General features: G+C 35.4%; 2 protein-coding genes across 3 annotated transcripts; one reads left to right on the forward strand and one right to left on the reverse strand.

Moving 5' to 3' along the window:
* Positions 1-7,507: 7,507 nt before the first annotated feature.
* Positions 7,508-14,851, reverse strand: bin2a (bridging integrator 2a). 2 transcript variants are annotated; one of them, XM_073875461.1, is made up of 13 exons: positions 14,680-14,851; positions 12,833-12,981; positions 12,595-12,675; positions 12,436-12,490; positions 12,170-12,269; positions 11,739-11,829; positions 11,534-11,641; positions 11,152-11,237; positions 10,157-10,237; positions 10,000-10,077; positions 9,781-9,885; positions 9,113-9,602; positions 7,508-7,578 (listed from the first exon to the last, which is right to left on the reverse strand). In XM_073875461.1, the coding sequence occupies exons 2-13, from the start codon at positions 12,923-12,925 to the stop codon at positions 7,522-7,524; spliced, it is 1,425 nt and encodes a 474-aa protein (XP_073731562.1). In that variant the 5' UTR covers positions 12,926-12,981; positions 14,680-14,851; the 3' UTR covers positions 7,508-7,521. The 2 variants fall into 2 exon arrangements, with proteins under 2 accessions (XP_073731562.1, XP_073731563.1); XM_073875462.1 differs by having other exon boundaries at positions 9,128-9,602; positions 14,680-14,849.
* LOC129430798 (uncharacterized) lies at positions 13,488-17,532 on the forward strand. The gene is made up of 5 exons (XM_055188344.2): positions 13,488-13,719; positions 14,947-15,052; positions 15,190-15,296; positions 15,458-15,630; positions 17,109-17,532. Exons 1-5 carry the CDS (start codon positions 13,599-13,601, stop codon positions 17,394-17,396), a joined length of 795 nt encoding a protein of 264 aa, XP_055044319.2. The 5' UTR covers positions 13,488-13,598; the 3' UTR covers positions 17,397-17,532.
* Positions 17,533-17,576: the final 44 nt, after the last annotated feature.

The raw sequence follows: 17,576 nt of genomic DNA on the forward strand, positions 1-17,576 counted from the left end.
CATGATCTTGTAACAAAAACGAGCATTAATCTTCAAAAATGACATTTAAATATTTTGCAAGACACTGTAACAGTGAATTCTCCAAAAATGTACTAAAATCTTAATTTAAACTTTTTAAAAAAAAGTAAAAATATAAAGACAGGCAGATAACACTTAATAGCATAGTGTCATTCATCTTAAAAGAAACCAAATCTATACAATGCCTCTAATGTTCGGCTTTGATTTACATGCAGTGCCACCTCACAGCTAAACTTATGCAAGACAATAATAAATAATTGAATGATACTCATATAAATGATATGCAGTATAGATAAACATGCTTCAATATAGATCAGACTTTCTTCACATTCTGCTGAAACAGTGAGTATAAAAATTATATTTAGGCATAAAAATATCACGCAGCACAAAATAAATGATTGTTGTCGCAAAACTTTGTGACTTTACCAAACAAAAATCAAAGAGGAACCTCAGCTTATTGATGTCACAAATATTTCTTGCTTCTGGTAATCCTTCCAATAATACACAGCACCATGCAACTCAAACTTTATCCCTTTAACTAAGCGTTTCTTCCACAGAGCACAGACTAGAGGTTGCGCTCATGCACTGTTTTGTGTCTGGCACACACACACAAGACTTTATTTAGAGGTCTGCATAGTCCATCCCTATCAAGGCTGATCTTTGATTGAATTCCTCCAAGCAGGTCAGATGAAGTACTCCTTTTTGTTTGAAGTAACTGTATCATTGTAGACCTGATCTGGGTCGATTCCTGGAGCGGGCTCACCTGCAGTTCTGTAAACACCCTTGTTGTGGCACAGATATCGGTACAGCAGAAATCCAAAGATGGCAATGGTTACCAGGACAAGCACGACTACCACTGGAAAAGAAAAAAATATTCAAGGTTAAACAGCAACCAATGAGTTGAAATTTTAAAGATTTTAATTTGAGAAAGAGCAAGGTGAACAGATAAGCTTTCCGTAATCATTTCAAAACATCGTGTCCAGTTTACCCCTGCACATAATGAAAGTCAGATTTATAAAAATTTGTGAAAACTCAGCTGAAGTCATATTTTGTGATTCACTGTGTTTAGGGATGCATAACGATTAATTGCGATAAATAGCAGAATAAAAGTTTTTGTTTACATCATATATGTGTATAATAATTATGTATATATAAATATGCACATGCATGTATAATTTTAAGAAAAATATTTATTAAGTATTTATTTATACATAAATATACAAATGTATATACACATAAACATTTCTTAAATATATACATGCATAATACAAAGTATTATACACCATTTACACACATATGTGATGTAAACAAAAACATTTATTCTGCTATAGATTAACCGCGATTAATCGTTATGCATCCCTAGTTTTTATATAAAATCATCCTATATAATGTAAAGAACATATAATCTTGATATATTTAATACTGACTGGTTAAGGTCATGTCAAAAATTGAAATGAATGTGAAATCAATCTCAAAATTAGATTATGAGACTTTAGCCTGGTTTTCAGAGGTAAGGTGACATATAAGAATATTTATATAAATATATTAAATCTTGTATCAAAATAGATACATTACAGCTCAATATACATTTTTAAAGAATAACATAAATTCTGATGTGACCCTGGACCACAAAACCAGTCAAAAGTAGCATGTCATTAATGACTCATGTCATTCCAAACTCGTAAGACCTCCGTTCATCTTTGAAACACAGTTTAAGATGTTTTATATTAAGTCCGAGAGCTTGTTGACCCTTCACTGAAAATCTACGTATGGTATACTGTCCATGTCCAGAAAGGTAATAAAAACATCATCAAAAATGGCCCCAAAAAATTGTTTAAAAAAATCACGTGACTGCTCTGACGTGTTACCCTCGGACATGATTGCAATTTTTTTTTTCAAATTTACAGCGTGCGTCTCCCTCAGACTGTAAATGAAGCTCGGGCGCACAAAAAAAACAGCTGGGGCGCACAAAAAAAAAACAGCTGGGGCGCACCACATAACACGTCAGCCGCGTCGTATGTCAGTCGAGTCACTGCAGTCACGTGACTTTAGTCTTGTGCACGCGATTCACAACAGAACCGGAAGAAGACAATGCTGAATAAAGTCTGATTTTTTTTTATTTTTAGACCAAAATGTATTTTTGATACTTCAACACATTCTAACTGACCCACTGATGTCACATGGACTACTTTGATGATGTTTATATTACCTTTCTGGACATAGACAGTATACCGTACGTAGATTTTCAATGAGGGGTCAGCGGGCTCTCGGACTAAATACAAAACATCCCAAACTGTGTTACGTAAAATGAACGGAGGTCTTACGAGTTTGGAACGCCATGAGGGTGAGTTATTAATGACATTATTATCATTTTTGGGTGAACTATCCCTTTAAAACAATATTTTGATTTTTTGCACCCTCAAATTCTAGCTTTTCAAATAGTTGTCCATACATGAATGGATAGCTTATTCATCATTCAGATGATGCATAAATCTCAATTATTATTTTTTAAACCCTTATGACTAGTTTTGTGTCTAGGCCTACATATAAGAAATCCTCCAAAATCTGACAGTTCTCATTTCAGTAAGCCTGTAAAATATATTATTATGACACCTTCTGGCAACATCTTCTATGTCCAAAGCAAATGCTGTACATAAACTGAATAATGTGTAGATGTATTTAATACATAACCACTGCTTCAGTGAATATCAATTACCTCCTATGACAGCAGAGTCTGTTTGTTGTGGAGCGGCAGGTGTTGGTGTAACATCTGTTGCTCCAGAGAAAAGATAACACAGACACATGACACATATAACCTGCATGTCAACATTGCATGCACAACGACAGACATATGGAATTACAACAATTTAAATGATGAGAAAACTTTGTAGCATTGTTGCAATTAAAAGAAATGCAACATGGCACATTGCTAGACATTATTGCAAATTAAGTGCATTGATTTTAGTGCATAAATGTACAGGAAGTATATGAAATATAAATAGCATTGGAGCCAAGACTTGGATTGTATTACACTAGCTTATTATAATGTTCGGATCTATTGTTAAATATGGGTGTCACACCCAAGTCTGTATGGGGAACTTAGATAAGGTATCTTCTTACTTAAACAAGAAATACACTACTTACCACCAGGTGCAAAACTAGTCACATTGACAGTCATAGTGGCCTGTATGGAAAATTTAACAATTGATTAATCTGATGCACACTTTACACTCCAAAAGCAAATAATAAAAATATATCTGCAATCAAAATAAACTCTATTTAATACTTTATTTCACCATGATGTATAAATACTGTATATCTGAAATATAAATAGGCTGTGTTTTTCCATTACAGAAATGAAGAGACTTTTCATTGTCATGAAAAAAATGCCACAGTGACAAATCTGTCATCATTGATTCACTCTTATGTCTGTTCATTGCATTTCATATGAATTTCTTTCATCGAACACAACAAAAGGCATTTTTATAATTCTGACACTATTTTTAAATTTGCAATGCAATGAGTGAATGATGATGATGACTCAGTCAACAACTTCTGCTTTTGTGCTCAATGGAAGTCAGTCATGAGAGTTTAAAACAACATTAGGCTGAGTAAATGACAACATTTTGGGGTAAAGTTCTATTTAAGCAGTATTTTCATTTCCTTTTTTGACTTTGGAAAGTTTCTGCAACTTATGACTCAAGCATTTTTCATGTGCTTCACCGCAATACTTATTTAACAATAAAGTGTGTATTTAAAGAATAGCTGATTCCAGAAAATGAAAATCTACTTATAAGTTAGTCCTATAATCTTCAAGGATGTATGTGCTTTTCTGAGCTTCAAAACATTGACCATAAGGGCTGTGCGATATTGAGTATGGCATTTCTTTAACTTCAGATTGTATAATTTTTTATTATATGGCCAACATACACTCACCTAAAGGATTATTAGGAACACCATACTAATACTGTGTTTGATCCCCTTTCGCCTTCAGAACTGCCTTAATTCTACGTGGCATTGATTCAACAAGGTGCTGAAAGCATTCTTTAGAAATGTTGGCCCATATTGATAGGATAGCATCTTGCAGTTGATGGAGATTTGTGGGATGCACATCCAGGGCACGAAGCTCCCGTTCCACCACATACCAAAGATGCTCTATTGGGTTGAGATCTGGTGACTGTGGGGGCCATTTTAGTACAGTGAACTCATTGTCATGTTCAAGAAATCAATTTGAAATGATTCGAGCTTTGTGACATGGTGCATTATCCTGCTGCAAGTAGCCATCAGAGGATGGGTATGGTGGTCATTAAGGGATGGACATGGTCAGAAACAATGCTCAGGTAGGCCGTGGCTTTTAAACTGGCACTAAGGGGCCTAAAGTGTGCCAAGAAAACAATCCCCACACCATGCACAGTGGTAACAAGGCATGATGGATCCATGTACTCATTCTGTTTACGCCAAATTCTGACTCTACCATCTGAATGTCTCAACAGAAATCAAGACTCATCAGACCAGGCAACATTTTTCTAGTCTTCAACCGTCCAATTTTGGTGTGCTTGTGCAAATTGTAGCCTCTTTTTCCTATTTGTAGTGGAGATGAGTGGTACCTGGTGGGGTCTTCTGCTGTTGTAGCCCATCCCCCTCAAGGTTGTGCGTGTTGTGGCTTCACAAATGCTTTGCTGCATACCTCGGTTGTAACGAGTGGTTATTTCAGTCAAAGTTGCTCTTCTATCAGCTTGAATCAGTCGACCCATTCTCCTCTGACCTCTAGCATCAACAAGGCACTTTTTGCCCACAGGACTGCCGCATACTGGATGTTTTTCCCTTTTCACACCATTCTTTGTAAACCCTAGAAATGGTTGTGCATGAAAATCCCAGTAACTGAGCAGATTGTGAAATACTCAGACCATTTGGCACCAACAACCATGCCACGCTCAAAATTGCTTAAATCACCTTTCTTTTCCATTCTGACATTCAGTTTGGAGTTCAGGAGATTGTCTTGACCAGGACCACACCCCTAAATACATTGAAGCAACTGTCATGTGATTGGTTGATTAGATACTTGCATTAATGAGAAATTGAACAGGTGTTCCCAATAATCCTTTAGGTGAGTGTATGTTTCATATATTAGGGAATAAAAGCATCACAACAACTTCAACAAAGTCAACAGCCATGTTTTACTATTGCATAAAACAAATTAGACATTTTTAACAATGTAAACAAACAAACTACAATAAATGTCACCACTATCATGCGCCGTTGCACACGCATGCATCCAACTAACATCCGCAGGCCAGATACTGTATTATCAGCATCAACTTAAAACTTTGACCATACGTTATTTTTTCCAAGTATTAAAATGCAGTCTTATTCTTTACTGCAAACCATTGCGATATGCACATTTTTATTTTTCACTACTGCAACAATTTCAATATATTGCTCTGTGCTATTGACTACCATTCAATGCCAAAAAAGGCAGAATATGATTTAAAATACCTTCAAACTGTGTTCAGCTAAAAAAAGGAAGTCATACACAACTATGATGTCATGGGGTGAGTAAATTATGGGACAAATTTTCCAATAATCTAGTAAACTATTGTCTTAACTTTAAGTTTTTAAATAAACCCATGTGTGTGTGTTAAACAGGCAACATTGGCTTAAAACCAAATAAGTTGTTTATTGTGTACACCTGTGTTTACTTGTGTTTAAGAATTAACTATTACAAGTGGACCAATATCAGGTTGTGATATGTGTGCTGTCCCACGTGGAAAACTTGCACTTAAACACACTTTATTGAAGTACACTTACAGTAGTAAACATAATATTCTCATTCTTGCACTAATTTTGTACTTATTATACAAAAAGCTCGTCTTCAGTAACTTTACATTTAAGTTAAGTTTTCTGAACCGTGCAATTTTGATACACTATTTATTTCAGTACACTAAAAATCTATTTAACTATGACTGGTATTTAGTATAGTATACTTATTTCACGTGCACTGAATCACTACTGAAGTAGAACTATACTTTTAATTAGTATATTTGTAGTGTATAACTTTTGACTTTTATTTAGCACAAAAATAACAATGTACTATAAAGGTACTTGCTTATTTTTTACTACATTCAAGTAACTCATACTCTGTTTTTACCTGGGGATGTTACACGTGACCTTTGTTGGGAGGTAAATGAGGATTAACTTTATGAATGGTGTGGTTAGAAAAAAATATGCAAATCTCAAACTACAGATTTAGTAAGGAAACACAAAGGAGGACATGTCTATATGTGTCTTAATGTATTAATCTATTTTATACTTTTAATATTATTGCTTTACTACGATGTATTACTGTATAAGTCACAGAATGAATGTAACTTATTGTTAATGAAGAAACGTAAGTCTTATTTTCTATTTACAAGCCACTCTCATAGTTAAACATCTCTTAAAACGCAAACAAAATCCACATTTGAAACTGCTTTTTGTTTTTACTGTATGAAGTGTTGTTGTGTAGCCAAATAATACAAGAAACACCGGTATTTGTTTGTGGACGCAACCCTTAAAAGTTACTGCGATTCGTCACTCGATTTCATTAACTTACCTGTTGTCGACAGCAGTCAATGTAATAATCCGTTTTACTGTATCACTTTCAAGACATTAAAGAGATCGTAACTTGACCAGCTGTGTAGCCTACAGCTATTTGAAACCGACCTATGTACCTTAACAAAAACAAAAACACAAACTTACCTCAAGTATTGAAGTTGGGTGTAAACGAAGTTAAAATGGCGATTGATTCGTCTCCTTTGCGAATAAACTCGAGCCGAGAAATCATAAAATGTCGAAAGTGGTCGCGTTGCAATTGAATCGAGACAGCGTGAAGCAAGCGCACGCTGAATGTGTGCGCGTTCCCGAGCGTTTCCTCCTGCTCCTGCGCGCTCACGTGGAATCAAACAATGGTCGCATTCCACGAAGTGAGTAATATTAACCAACACCACCCAGAAAACAATAATGCGTGACCGGGTTACTTTTTAAAAGTTATTTATTGACTTGTGGTTGTCAAGTACATTACAAATGTACCGATTAAATCATTTTAATATAGCCTACTTTGGATGTCACGTTAAAAATAATAAAAATGTATTTAAAAATGTCCACATCCTGACAAGAAGTGAGGAGTAAAAATAATCAAGTAAAGTTAAAACAATCATGATTTTTCTTTTACTTGGTTCATTTTATATAGCTTTAATTGAACAATAATCCATTTCTTTACAAACTCATATCATTGGTGATGGCAAAAAAGATTTATGACATTTAATTAAAATTAAAAATACTCTCTTCTGTTGCATATTTCCTGGCACTGGCAGGTTTCCGAGTACTAAACCCAGCATATTTTCCTGTAAACACATTTGAAAGTAAAAGACAGATTGAGGCATCTGCTAACAGTGGATTAAATAATAACATGATGCGTATATGAGCTTTGAATGCTATTAAAGTATGCTGACCTTTGTCTTTTATTTAGGGTTTGGCCTCTGCTTTCAGTTCTTCCTTCCCTTTTCCTGATGGATGATCACCCTTGAAATAAAAACAACAGTTGGCATTGCTTAATGAGTTACATTTTTATGTTTTAAGGGAGTTAAAATAATCACTATGGCCAAATGGAGTATAGCTTACTGCTTGGTAAATCTTTCACAGTATATACTTTAAAAATAGTAAGTGAAAGTGTTGACATTATGCAACGATGAACGTTTCAGATGTCATGCTATGTTGTCATATGACCTATATTGGATGTGAGTGTTATGATCTGAACAAAAAATAGGTTTATTTTTCAGTTTTAAGTTGAAAACATCTCTTAAAGAAATAGAAATTAACACATGTTTAATGTTTTACTCACCCTCAAGCTTTCTTCTTTCGTTCGAACAAAGTCGGTGTTATTGTAGCCTATATTATATCCTGGCTTTCTTTGGATAGTGCCCATTTTAAAAGTTCAAAATTCGTTTTTATAGGTTTCTGTAAGGACACATTTATATTTCAAACTTTATAAAGTATTTATGGCCATACACGCTTCATCACAGGCGCCTGACCTCTTACCAAGGTTACAAAAAAAACATTGCTTTACTTTCGAAAGGCATTTAGTAACTGTATGGATATGTTCTTGATGTGCTTTTCTGAGATTTAAAAATGGGGCACTATCCAATCCCATTCTAAAGCCGAAACAGCCAGGATATTATTTCATATAACTTTGACTGAAGAAAAAGAAGTCATATACGCCTAGAATGGCTTGAGGAAGTAAAATATGGGCTGACTTTATTTTAGGGGGTGAACTATACCTTTAACCTTTGTCAGTCTAAACATATAGGGGTGGTTTCCCAGACAGGGGTTATCTTAAACTAGGACTAGGCCTTAGTTTAATAAGAAAATATAACTAGTTTTAACAAACCTGCCTTACTAAAAACATAACTTAGGGCACTGATGTATTTTAAGATATGTCAGTGCAAGTTGTTTTCAGTTTGGACAGCTCCTACATTTTTTTTAGTCTAGGACTAATCCCTGTCCGGGAAACCTCCCTATAATGAGTTAAATGCGGCGTGCACGATTTCTGAAAAACGCTTTGGAAAAGGGAGTCGGGCCGACAACCAAAACACACAGTAATTGGCGTGTCTACTAAACTACATCATTGCCTGGGTTGCGTATGTGTGGGGCGGGTCTATCAAAAAAAGGTCCAGATTTGGTAGGGGCGTGTTTGTTTAGATGATTTCAAATGTCAACATTGGCCTTCAGAGATCATGGACCCTGTCCTAAAAAAAGATACTTTTGGTTTGTCAGACTAAAAATGGAAGATAAAGACATAGCATTGTGGGATACTGTATGCACATTATGCTTTGTATATGTATATATGTATGTTAGCAAATGTATTAAGGCATCTCCATTTTATATGAAGAGTAATACATACTACATTATAAATAGTAAAGATAATATATATTAGGAACTCATTACAAACATAGTCAGTTATGAAATAACTATAATAACATATGCGATAAAGGTTTCTATTTCTATAAAGGCTTGTGGTGTGTTTTATGCTATGTTTTTCCCATTCCCATTATTTTACCTCCACAGAACTCACTTTTTCTGAAGCCTCGGTTTGTTCCCCATCTGACTGACTGCCACGACCTACACCATTCTCCACACCAGAGGGCCTGAGGTCCTCCACCTTCTCCGGTTCCTGAGAGTCATTCGAGGCCGTGTTGGTTTTGACTTTGTTACATTCTGTAGGATTTGAGTTTGCTTGAATTTCACTCTCGTTCTCAGAGGATAAGTCATCTTTTGACACATGGCTGTCTTCTTGTTCATCCTGGTTTGTGGCTGTTGAAGACTCGTTCGCTTTCTTCTCATCCTCCACTGGTTTATCTTCAGTGGTGCTGGTGTTGTCCACATGTGGCTCATCTTCCTCTTTAGGATAGTCTATTGAACTAGCATCTGTATCTCTGACAGGAGGAACGTTCTCATAATGCGGTTGGGGGCTGGTGGGAGTGGTCTTTTTAGGGCTGTATGGTTCATATTTTGGTTTATCAGACTTAAAACTCGATGAGTTATCTCTCCTGTATACATGGAGGGGGAAAATTGCATATAGCATTAAACAAATATATAATTGTTCAGATATAACTGAATAGTGAACCATGATTACACTTTCATAAGTTCACCAGCAGATGGTGCGAGTGTCTAACTTTTACCTTTGCACAAACAAATGAAGATCAAAGAAGTTGAAGATGACTTTACCTGAGAGAGCCTCTGGGGCTGTGACTCACGTGGAAATCATAAAAGGTTTTAAGTGATTTGGGAGACAAAGTATCTCTAAATGACCTTCTTTTCAAGGAACCTGAGCTTAAAAGGAAAAAGAAAAGTACTGTCTGTCACAGTGTTCTCTAAAAGTCTGTTATACTATTCAAATTTAATGTAAAAATATATAAAATATATGTTATACTATAAGTAATATACCGGTTGAAGTTCTTCACCAAGAAGGTCTTATCTGGATGCTGGTCTTTCAGCTCTTTCATTACAGTTTGTAGATCTTGATTGTTCTTGAAAAGGAAGAACATCATTTTTTTCAGAGGTTTTCAGAGTAGCAGATTGGTTCAGCTGTATTTTCAATGCTTTGTTCTTGGTCATTTCCTTGTAGAAGATTTCTCTTAGGCTGGTAATGGCTTGGAAGACCGTCACATAACATCCAATGCGACTTCAGAATGTGAGAGAATATGAACAGCTTTATATTTGTAATCTTTTTTGCCATTCAAATAGAAACATCACAAATTATTGTTAATGTTTTTACAGTTTTTCATAATTAAGGTAGGATCAATCTCACAATTTAAAAATTAACATAATTCCACCTGCATAGCAATTTATAGCTAATTTATCAAAAGATGCATGACAAGTATTGGATAATGTTTTCAATTTAAAGGATACATTTCACAAGATTTTTTTAAGATGTAAAATAACTATATTTGGTATTCACAGAGTACGTATGTGAAGTTTAAGCTCAAAATACCGAATAGATAATTTATTATAGTATGTTAAAATTGCCACTTTGTAGGTTGTGAGCAAAAATGTGCCGGTTTTGGGTGCATCCCTTTAAATGCAAACGAGCTGATCTCTGAACTAAATGGCAGTGTCGTGGTTGGATAGTGCAGATTTAGGGGCGGTATTATCCCCTTCTGACATCACAAGGGGAGCCACATTTCAATGAGGTATTTTTCACATGCTTGCAGAGAATGGTTTACCAAAACTAAGTTACTGGGTTGATCTTTATCTCATTTTCTAGATTGATAGAAGCACTGGGGACCCAATTATGTCAGATTTTCATGATATGGCCCTTTAAAGTATATAGCTTGTTTGTTAAGTTGTAAACAAGAACATAAAATGTTAATTTCAAAGTTTAATTTGTTATCTTGCAATCTAATACTAATAAACTAAAAGAAACTGATATGTGCACAATGTCAATTAATTTTCTCTGAGTACAATAGTCAATGTGTTGTTAAGTTAATTGCTGTCAAGAATAGGAAATCATAAATAGAAACAAAAACAAAACTATAAAAAGGCTCTAAAACTGTCATTAGGTTTTAAAGAATCCTTGCAAACAGTAAAATTACTCACCTGTCAAATAGATTAGGCAGCTCATCTTTCAGTTCTCTGTTTATATCCTCAAAAATCACCTTGGCTGCATTCATCTCATCCTCTGCCTAAAATGACAAAAAAACCTAAAGTTTTTATTTCGTTTCAAGAAATAATTATGTAATCCTGCCTTTTAAATGAAAATAAAAAATATATATTTTCTTCATTAATATAATAATGGTGTGATAATAATAATGTCATTTCTTTAATGGATTTATAATGGAGCATTTAACATGCAAGTTATCTCATGTTTGATACTTGAAGAGAACAAAACATTGCAAAAATAAGGTTTAAAGTAAATTTATTGAGTATAAATGTATTTCAAGACATATAGTTGTATTTAAAACAGGTCATATAATGCTACCTTTCCAATTTTGACATCATCCTTCTTTTTTGCGTTCTTCAGCCCTGTCACGCTGTGCCGAGCGGAGTCATAGTCTACAAGCTTCCTGCCTCTCTTGGCCACTCGTTCCTGCAGCATGGAAATGAAATTTTTACAGTATTATAATTTTTTAATATTGAAAATGTTTGTGATTTGTGTATATGTGTGTAAAGTAGTCAGCCATTACCCTGACATCTGGGAACTGGCTCATGTAGGAATCCATGGTGAGCAACGCCTGATCTCGCAGCTTATCCTCATAGTCATTCCATAGAAGATCTTCACCCTTTGAAACGTGAAGACCCATGTTAGTATTAAGAGATGAGAAACTAGCTAAAGATGCAAAGATATAGAAAGTGTCCCTAAAATATTAGAATTCTTAAAAAGGTGCATTACATAAGAAATATCAAACTCACGTGTGTTTTAAAGAAATATAATAAAAAGTGGACCACGTGTGTGCACATATAATGATAATACATGGTAGAACAAAGGTCTAGCATTAATTGTTTGCAAATGACCCCCTTGATATTTTGTATCTGATGTGATGACATACATTTTTAATGTGTCAAAATACTCTCTACGACCACACATATTATTTTAAAATGGCCCAGTCTCTAAGACTCACCCTCCACAACTACCCCAAGATCCTCTGCACCATCCCACTCAGGGTCATACGCATCAAACAGCGACTGAAACAGTCGACTTGAAGCATCCCTCATTACTGTCACACATAACATTTTTTAGTTTGTTACAAGCTTCTATGTCCTTTTTTAGAGCGCGCACACACCTAGCATGCACGCACACATTATTTTTTAAATAAGTATGAATAAATCATTTTAAATGTGTGAACCTTTCTTATGTATGATCATGACTGTGAATGATCTCACCTCTGACAGCGTTCAGGTACGCTTTAAGATCTTTGTAAATTCTGTATGCATCATTCTGTAAAAAAATCATGGATCGTCATGGGAACACATCAATAGCCAATCCCTTTTAATCATTTGCATATTTAAAGCTGCCACTTTACCATAGTAAATGTACTTTACCTGCTGGTCTTGTAGGTTTATCACACACTGCTCAAAGTGCTCATCTTTGGTCTCATCAGATTTACCAAGTCTCTGCAACACCTGCAAGGACAAATATAACAGTATATGCATCCACACACCTGTCAACCATGGCAAACTTTTTGCACTCACAATAAGTTAATACAAGGTTGATGCATTTATGTATTGGACATCACATTGACATTTTAGGCGTTTGTGTTTAATGGTTCCTTATACGCACCTTTTCCTGCGCCCTGCTGAATTTTTTCTGTACCCGTTTAGCAAGCACATTGGCACCTCCTTTTGAGTTGATGCTGGTTTTGCTTTCTGCCATCTTCACTACAGTTCCTTGAGCAAGTTCTTAAAAGACCTTCAATTATTTGGTCAACACTGAAGAACAGAAAAATATAATTCTTAGGGCAACTGGTGGTTTAGGCCTACTATATTTGAGATTATATCCTGTTGTAGACACACCTTTTCTCAGCTTTCTCTGCAGTCATGAACCATAAATTTCTTATCTTTTCAGGTCATGGCTGAGCATTGCAGCCCCTGAGTCATATTTCAATGTGAACGGTTATCTACTGTATAACCTCTACTTATAAGAGTTCACTTGTCAAAGCATAAATGAAGCAAATAATTGAAATTCTTTTGAAAAGAATCCATCTCATAGGTCCTATATAGGATGTTATGTGGGCTATTGGTTCCCATCCTGCAGCAAAAACATCCCACCAATAGAACCAGTAATCTATCATCAGATTTAATAAAATAAAATGTCATAACAATCTCAAACACGACGCTGCGAATACTTATCTGCATATGACATTGACGTACCGCGAGAACGATTCGAAAGCACAGCTTTGGAATCGCTCTCGCGGTACTTTGATGTCGGTCTGCGCTTGCGCGGCGTCGAACACGCCTTACGTTATGAAACTTTGCACTGCTGTTTTACTGTGAGGTCGTATGATTGAAATTTGAAGTTTGTATAACATCGATGCTTTAGGAAGGAGATGCTAGGCATGATCATGGGAAGCGTGTTGGCCAAGTGTGCTGCAACCGACCTCGGCATTCAATGGGTCGGATGGGCGCTAGCGTCTGCATTCAAAACGGAAAAGTTTTACGACTTGGCAGGTAACTTAATTAATGATTTATCGGAAGGCGTACTTTATACTGTAGTAATTCACAACTTTATCAGTAGCCTGTTGTCTTGCGTCGTCTGTATATATTTATTTGTAAGCAACCTTATAGTGAAAGCGAAAAGCGTTTTCGTTTAATTGTAAGCAGATTATATATAATATTAAACTGTTTATAATGTTATGAAACCATGAGATAGTAGTTATCTAAGCTCTTTTGAATGTGTTGTGAAACACCATAAATACGACCCCGCCCACACAACACAACGAAAAGCTTCATCCTCCGGAGGTCGCGTATGCAGGCTGCATACGTCATCAAGGCTGTTTAATTTTCAGGTAACTGAGCATTACATTCGCAGGTCATAAACTAAATGTATGATTAATTAAGTATAAATGTAAACGCGAAAATTATTAATATTGTTAAATAAGACGTATGCATCCTACAAATGCGACCTCCGAAGGTTGCAGCCTTCCGTTTGAGAAACAGTTTCGACAAGCCCCGCCCTTTTGACCGGCAAATCAACGTTAGCGCTCGTTTGATTGGTCTAAAGTACGGACGCGTTACTGTCAATCATGCCACAGGAGGCGGGTCTTTTCAAAATAGAGGTGGAAAATGAACGACTGTAAAAGATTTTTACTACTACTTATGCAAAAAATAATTTTATCGCCTAAAACCACTTACTGCGTAAATAAAACCATTTAAATAGACCTAGTAAATCAATAACACTTGTGCATTAACTTTCTTTTTAAATTTCAATAATATTTTTAAGGTTCATAAAATATAATGACTGTAATACTCTGTAAATTAGTAGTTTTAACATTTATATGTCATTTTACACACAACTAAAATTGAAAGTGATCATAACCCTATTTTACCAATCCGAGGTTATTATTTTTTTTAATCTGTGCAATGCAGATCTTTATTGTTGATAAAGACAGAAGTAAAGATTGTACTCACCTGTCAACATTCAATTTGCATTTCTCTTCAATGGAGTACAAATATTATCCAATCTTTCAAACTTTCCCTGAGCTCTCTTCGAGAATTGTGCTCTTGAGGATCCTTGAACTTTGTTACCAATTGCCACCAAGTCCATGGGTAATATATTCAGTGAACACGCCTCACTTTAAAAATGGCCGGACACAGGTGAATAACGTCTCTGCCCATATCTTGCAGGATATCGGATAGCTTATCAGTTTAATTAAACATTAATTTCTCTGTTCGTAGGATCGGGTACCTTCGTATTGCTGGCCCATTTGAGTCGTCTGTGGGGTGGCCATGGGCACCTTAGGCAGAACATACAAACTGGATTTGTCACTGCCTGGGGACTCAGGTAAGCAAAATAAACAGATAGAGATAGACTGAGAGATAGATTTGTTGCCTAAGCAGAATTGTAGTCAACCTTGTTTTATGTTGTCATTAAGTTAATAAGGTTAGTCAATAAGTGACAAGTGAGACCTTGTCTTGCAGGCTCGGGACTTTTCTCTTTCTCAGAATCCTTAAAGAAGGACAAGACCGGCGGTTTAACAATGTCAGAGACAGCCCAGGGACATTCTTTGTGTATTGGACCATGCAAGGTATTTCAACACGGCTATTGATTATTTCCGTAGTTACTGTTTTGCTCACAATTGATGACTTTTGGGAGTTTCACAAGGTCATGTTTATTCTTTATACACATATAACATGTGTATGTATAAACTGTATGTAAACAACAAAACATATTTTTTTATCTTTCTAGCTTTGTGGGTATTTGTTACCCTCTTGCCCACGCTAATTTTAAACAACGAGAGAAGAGATGAACCCTTGGGCACTCGTGACTATATCGGGTGGGGAATATGGGGGCTTGGCTTTGCTACACAAGCCATTGCCGACCAGCAGAAGTGGAATTTTAAGAGTGATCCAGATAACGCTGTGAGTAATAAATTGATAACTATAAAGCTGATAGTATTAACGTTATTTTACCTTATTTTCAAACCAGCATTGTGTAAAAAAGGGACAAACCCAGCTTTGGGGTTCAATTAACACAGAATATGTTTATATTTCTCCCAACAATGGGTTAAAACAACCCTGCATATGTAAAATTACAACCCAGCATTTTTGTAGTTTTCTACACCAGTGGTTCTCAAACTGGGGGCCCTGAGATGGTGCAGGGGGGCCCCTAAATTAATGACATTTTATAAAATGCATTAATTTATCATAAATTATGTGTAATTAAACCTCATAAAAATAAGGCTTCTAATCAACAGCATTATATTGTCTTATTTAATATGTTTTGTTTTAAATGTAAATTTTTGGAATATTTTATGTCTCAAATTTTAACGCCGAAAAAGTTTGAGAACCACTGTTCTACACACTTGTAGTAAATCTACACACTGGGTTTCTTTAATTTTTTTGAAAATTCACTATATTTTGTAGAAGTGTTTCTAATGTAAACATGTTTGTTATAAGCCTGTAGATCAGTGGTATCCAACATGGTGCCCACGGGCACCAGGTTGCCCGCACAGAATCTGTGATTTGCCCGACAAAGCACATTTTATTAATAGCCTCAATTTTAATATTTATTTATTACATATTTTCTATATTGGCTTCTTTAGTGTGTGTGTTAGCACTGTAAACAATAATAAAACATACATAATTTCATTAACTATATACATGAGTGAATTTATATGGCAACTAATTTAGTTTTAAAGATTATCTTTACTCCCCATATACACAGGTACAATAAAATAAAGTAAAACAAAAAAGTTTGAGTAGACTATATTAAAAAAGTAGCCCTCCCGATTGTTTAATCTATTGTGGTAGCCAGTGTTACGCATTACAAGTAACGTGCATTACGTAATAATATTACTTTTCTGAAGTAACGAATAAAGTAATGCATAACTTTATAAATGTACACATTAAGTTAATTTTAAGTTTAATTAATTTGATTAAAAACATGTTTTACTAAATTAAACTGAACGTAGTCACGTAGAACTTCTCAGTCATAAAAAACACCTGGAAGGTCTGAAAGCGATCAAGCCTCAGCCAAGTAAGAAAAAGTAACGCAAAATATTACTTTCTATGAAAAGTAACTAAGTAATGCATTTAGTTACTTTATTGGGGAGTAACTTAATATTGTAATGCATTACTTTTAAAAGTAACTTCCCCCAACACTGGTGGTAGACCTTGCTCACAGACCCCCGCTGTAGATCCTAGATACTTGTTTAAAGTTAATATGAATTTCCAGATTTCACATTAAATGTATTATGTTCCAGATGGTGATGCTAAAAGTATAAAAATTGCAAGCTTTAATATCCAAACCCTAAAATTTTACTTCAAGCAATCCTTGCACGAGTGCTTGTTTATTTGCATTAGAATTTAATTAACCTTATAAAACCATTTATTCACAGGGAAAATTTATTCATCATGGATTATGGGCATACAGCAGACACCCAAACTATCTAGGGGAGATCCTGCAGTGGTCGGGATTATTCCTGTCAGCATCCTCAGTCATGCGTGGACCGCAGTACTTAAGTGCGATCTCACCCGTCTTTGTCTGGTTTCTACTGAGGCACGTTAGTGGCATCCCCATCTTAGAGAAACAAGCTATGAAGAAATGGGGATCAGATCGTGCTTTTCAAGATTACATCAAAACCACTCCACTCCTTTGGCCCTTTCCCAAGTTTAAAGGAGAGTGAAGCACTACACTTGTTTCAAGCACAGATACAAGCAGTCAAACAAAAACCTCAGGATCACAATATATTCAGGAGAAAATATTGTACCAATTTCCTTTTTTCAGTATGTTTGTATAATAAAGTGACTAAGCCATTATAATGCATGACTTTCTTTGTAGACACAAATAAACGACCTCATCTTCC

This window comes from Misgurnus anguillicaudatus, chromosome 13 (genome assembly GCF_027580225.2).
Source record: "Misgurnus anguillicaudatus chromosome 13, ASM2758022v2, whole genome shotgun sequence".
Taxonomy (NCBI): Eukaryota; Metazoa; Chordata; class Actinopteri; order Cypriniformes; family Cobitidae; genus Misgurnus; species Misgurnus anguillicaudatus.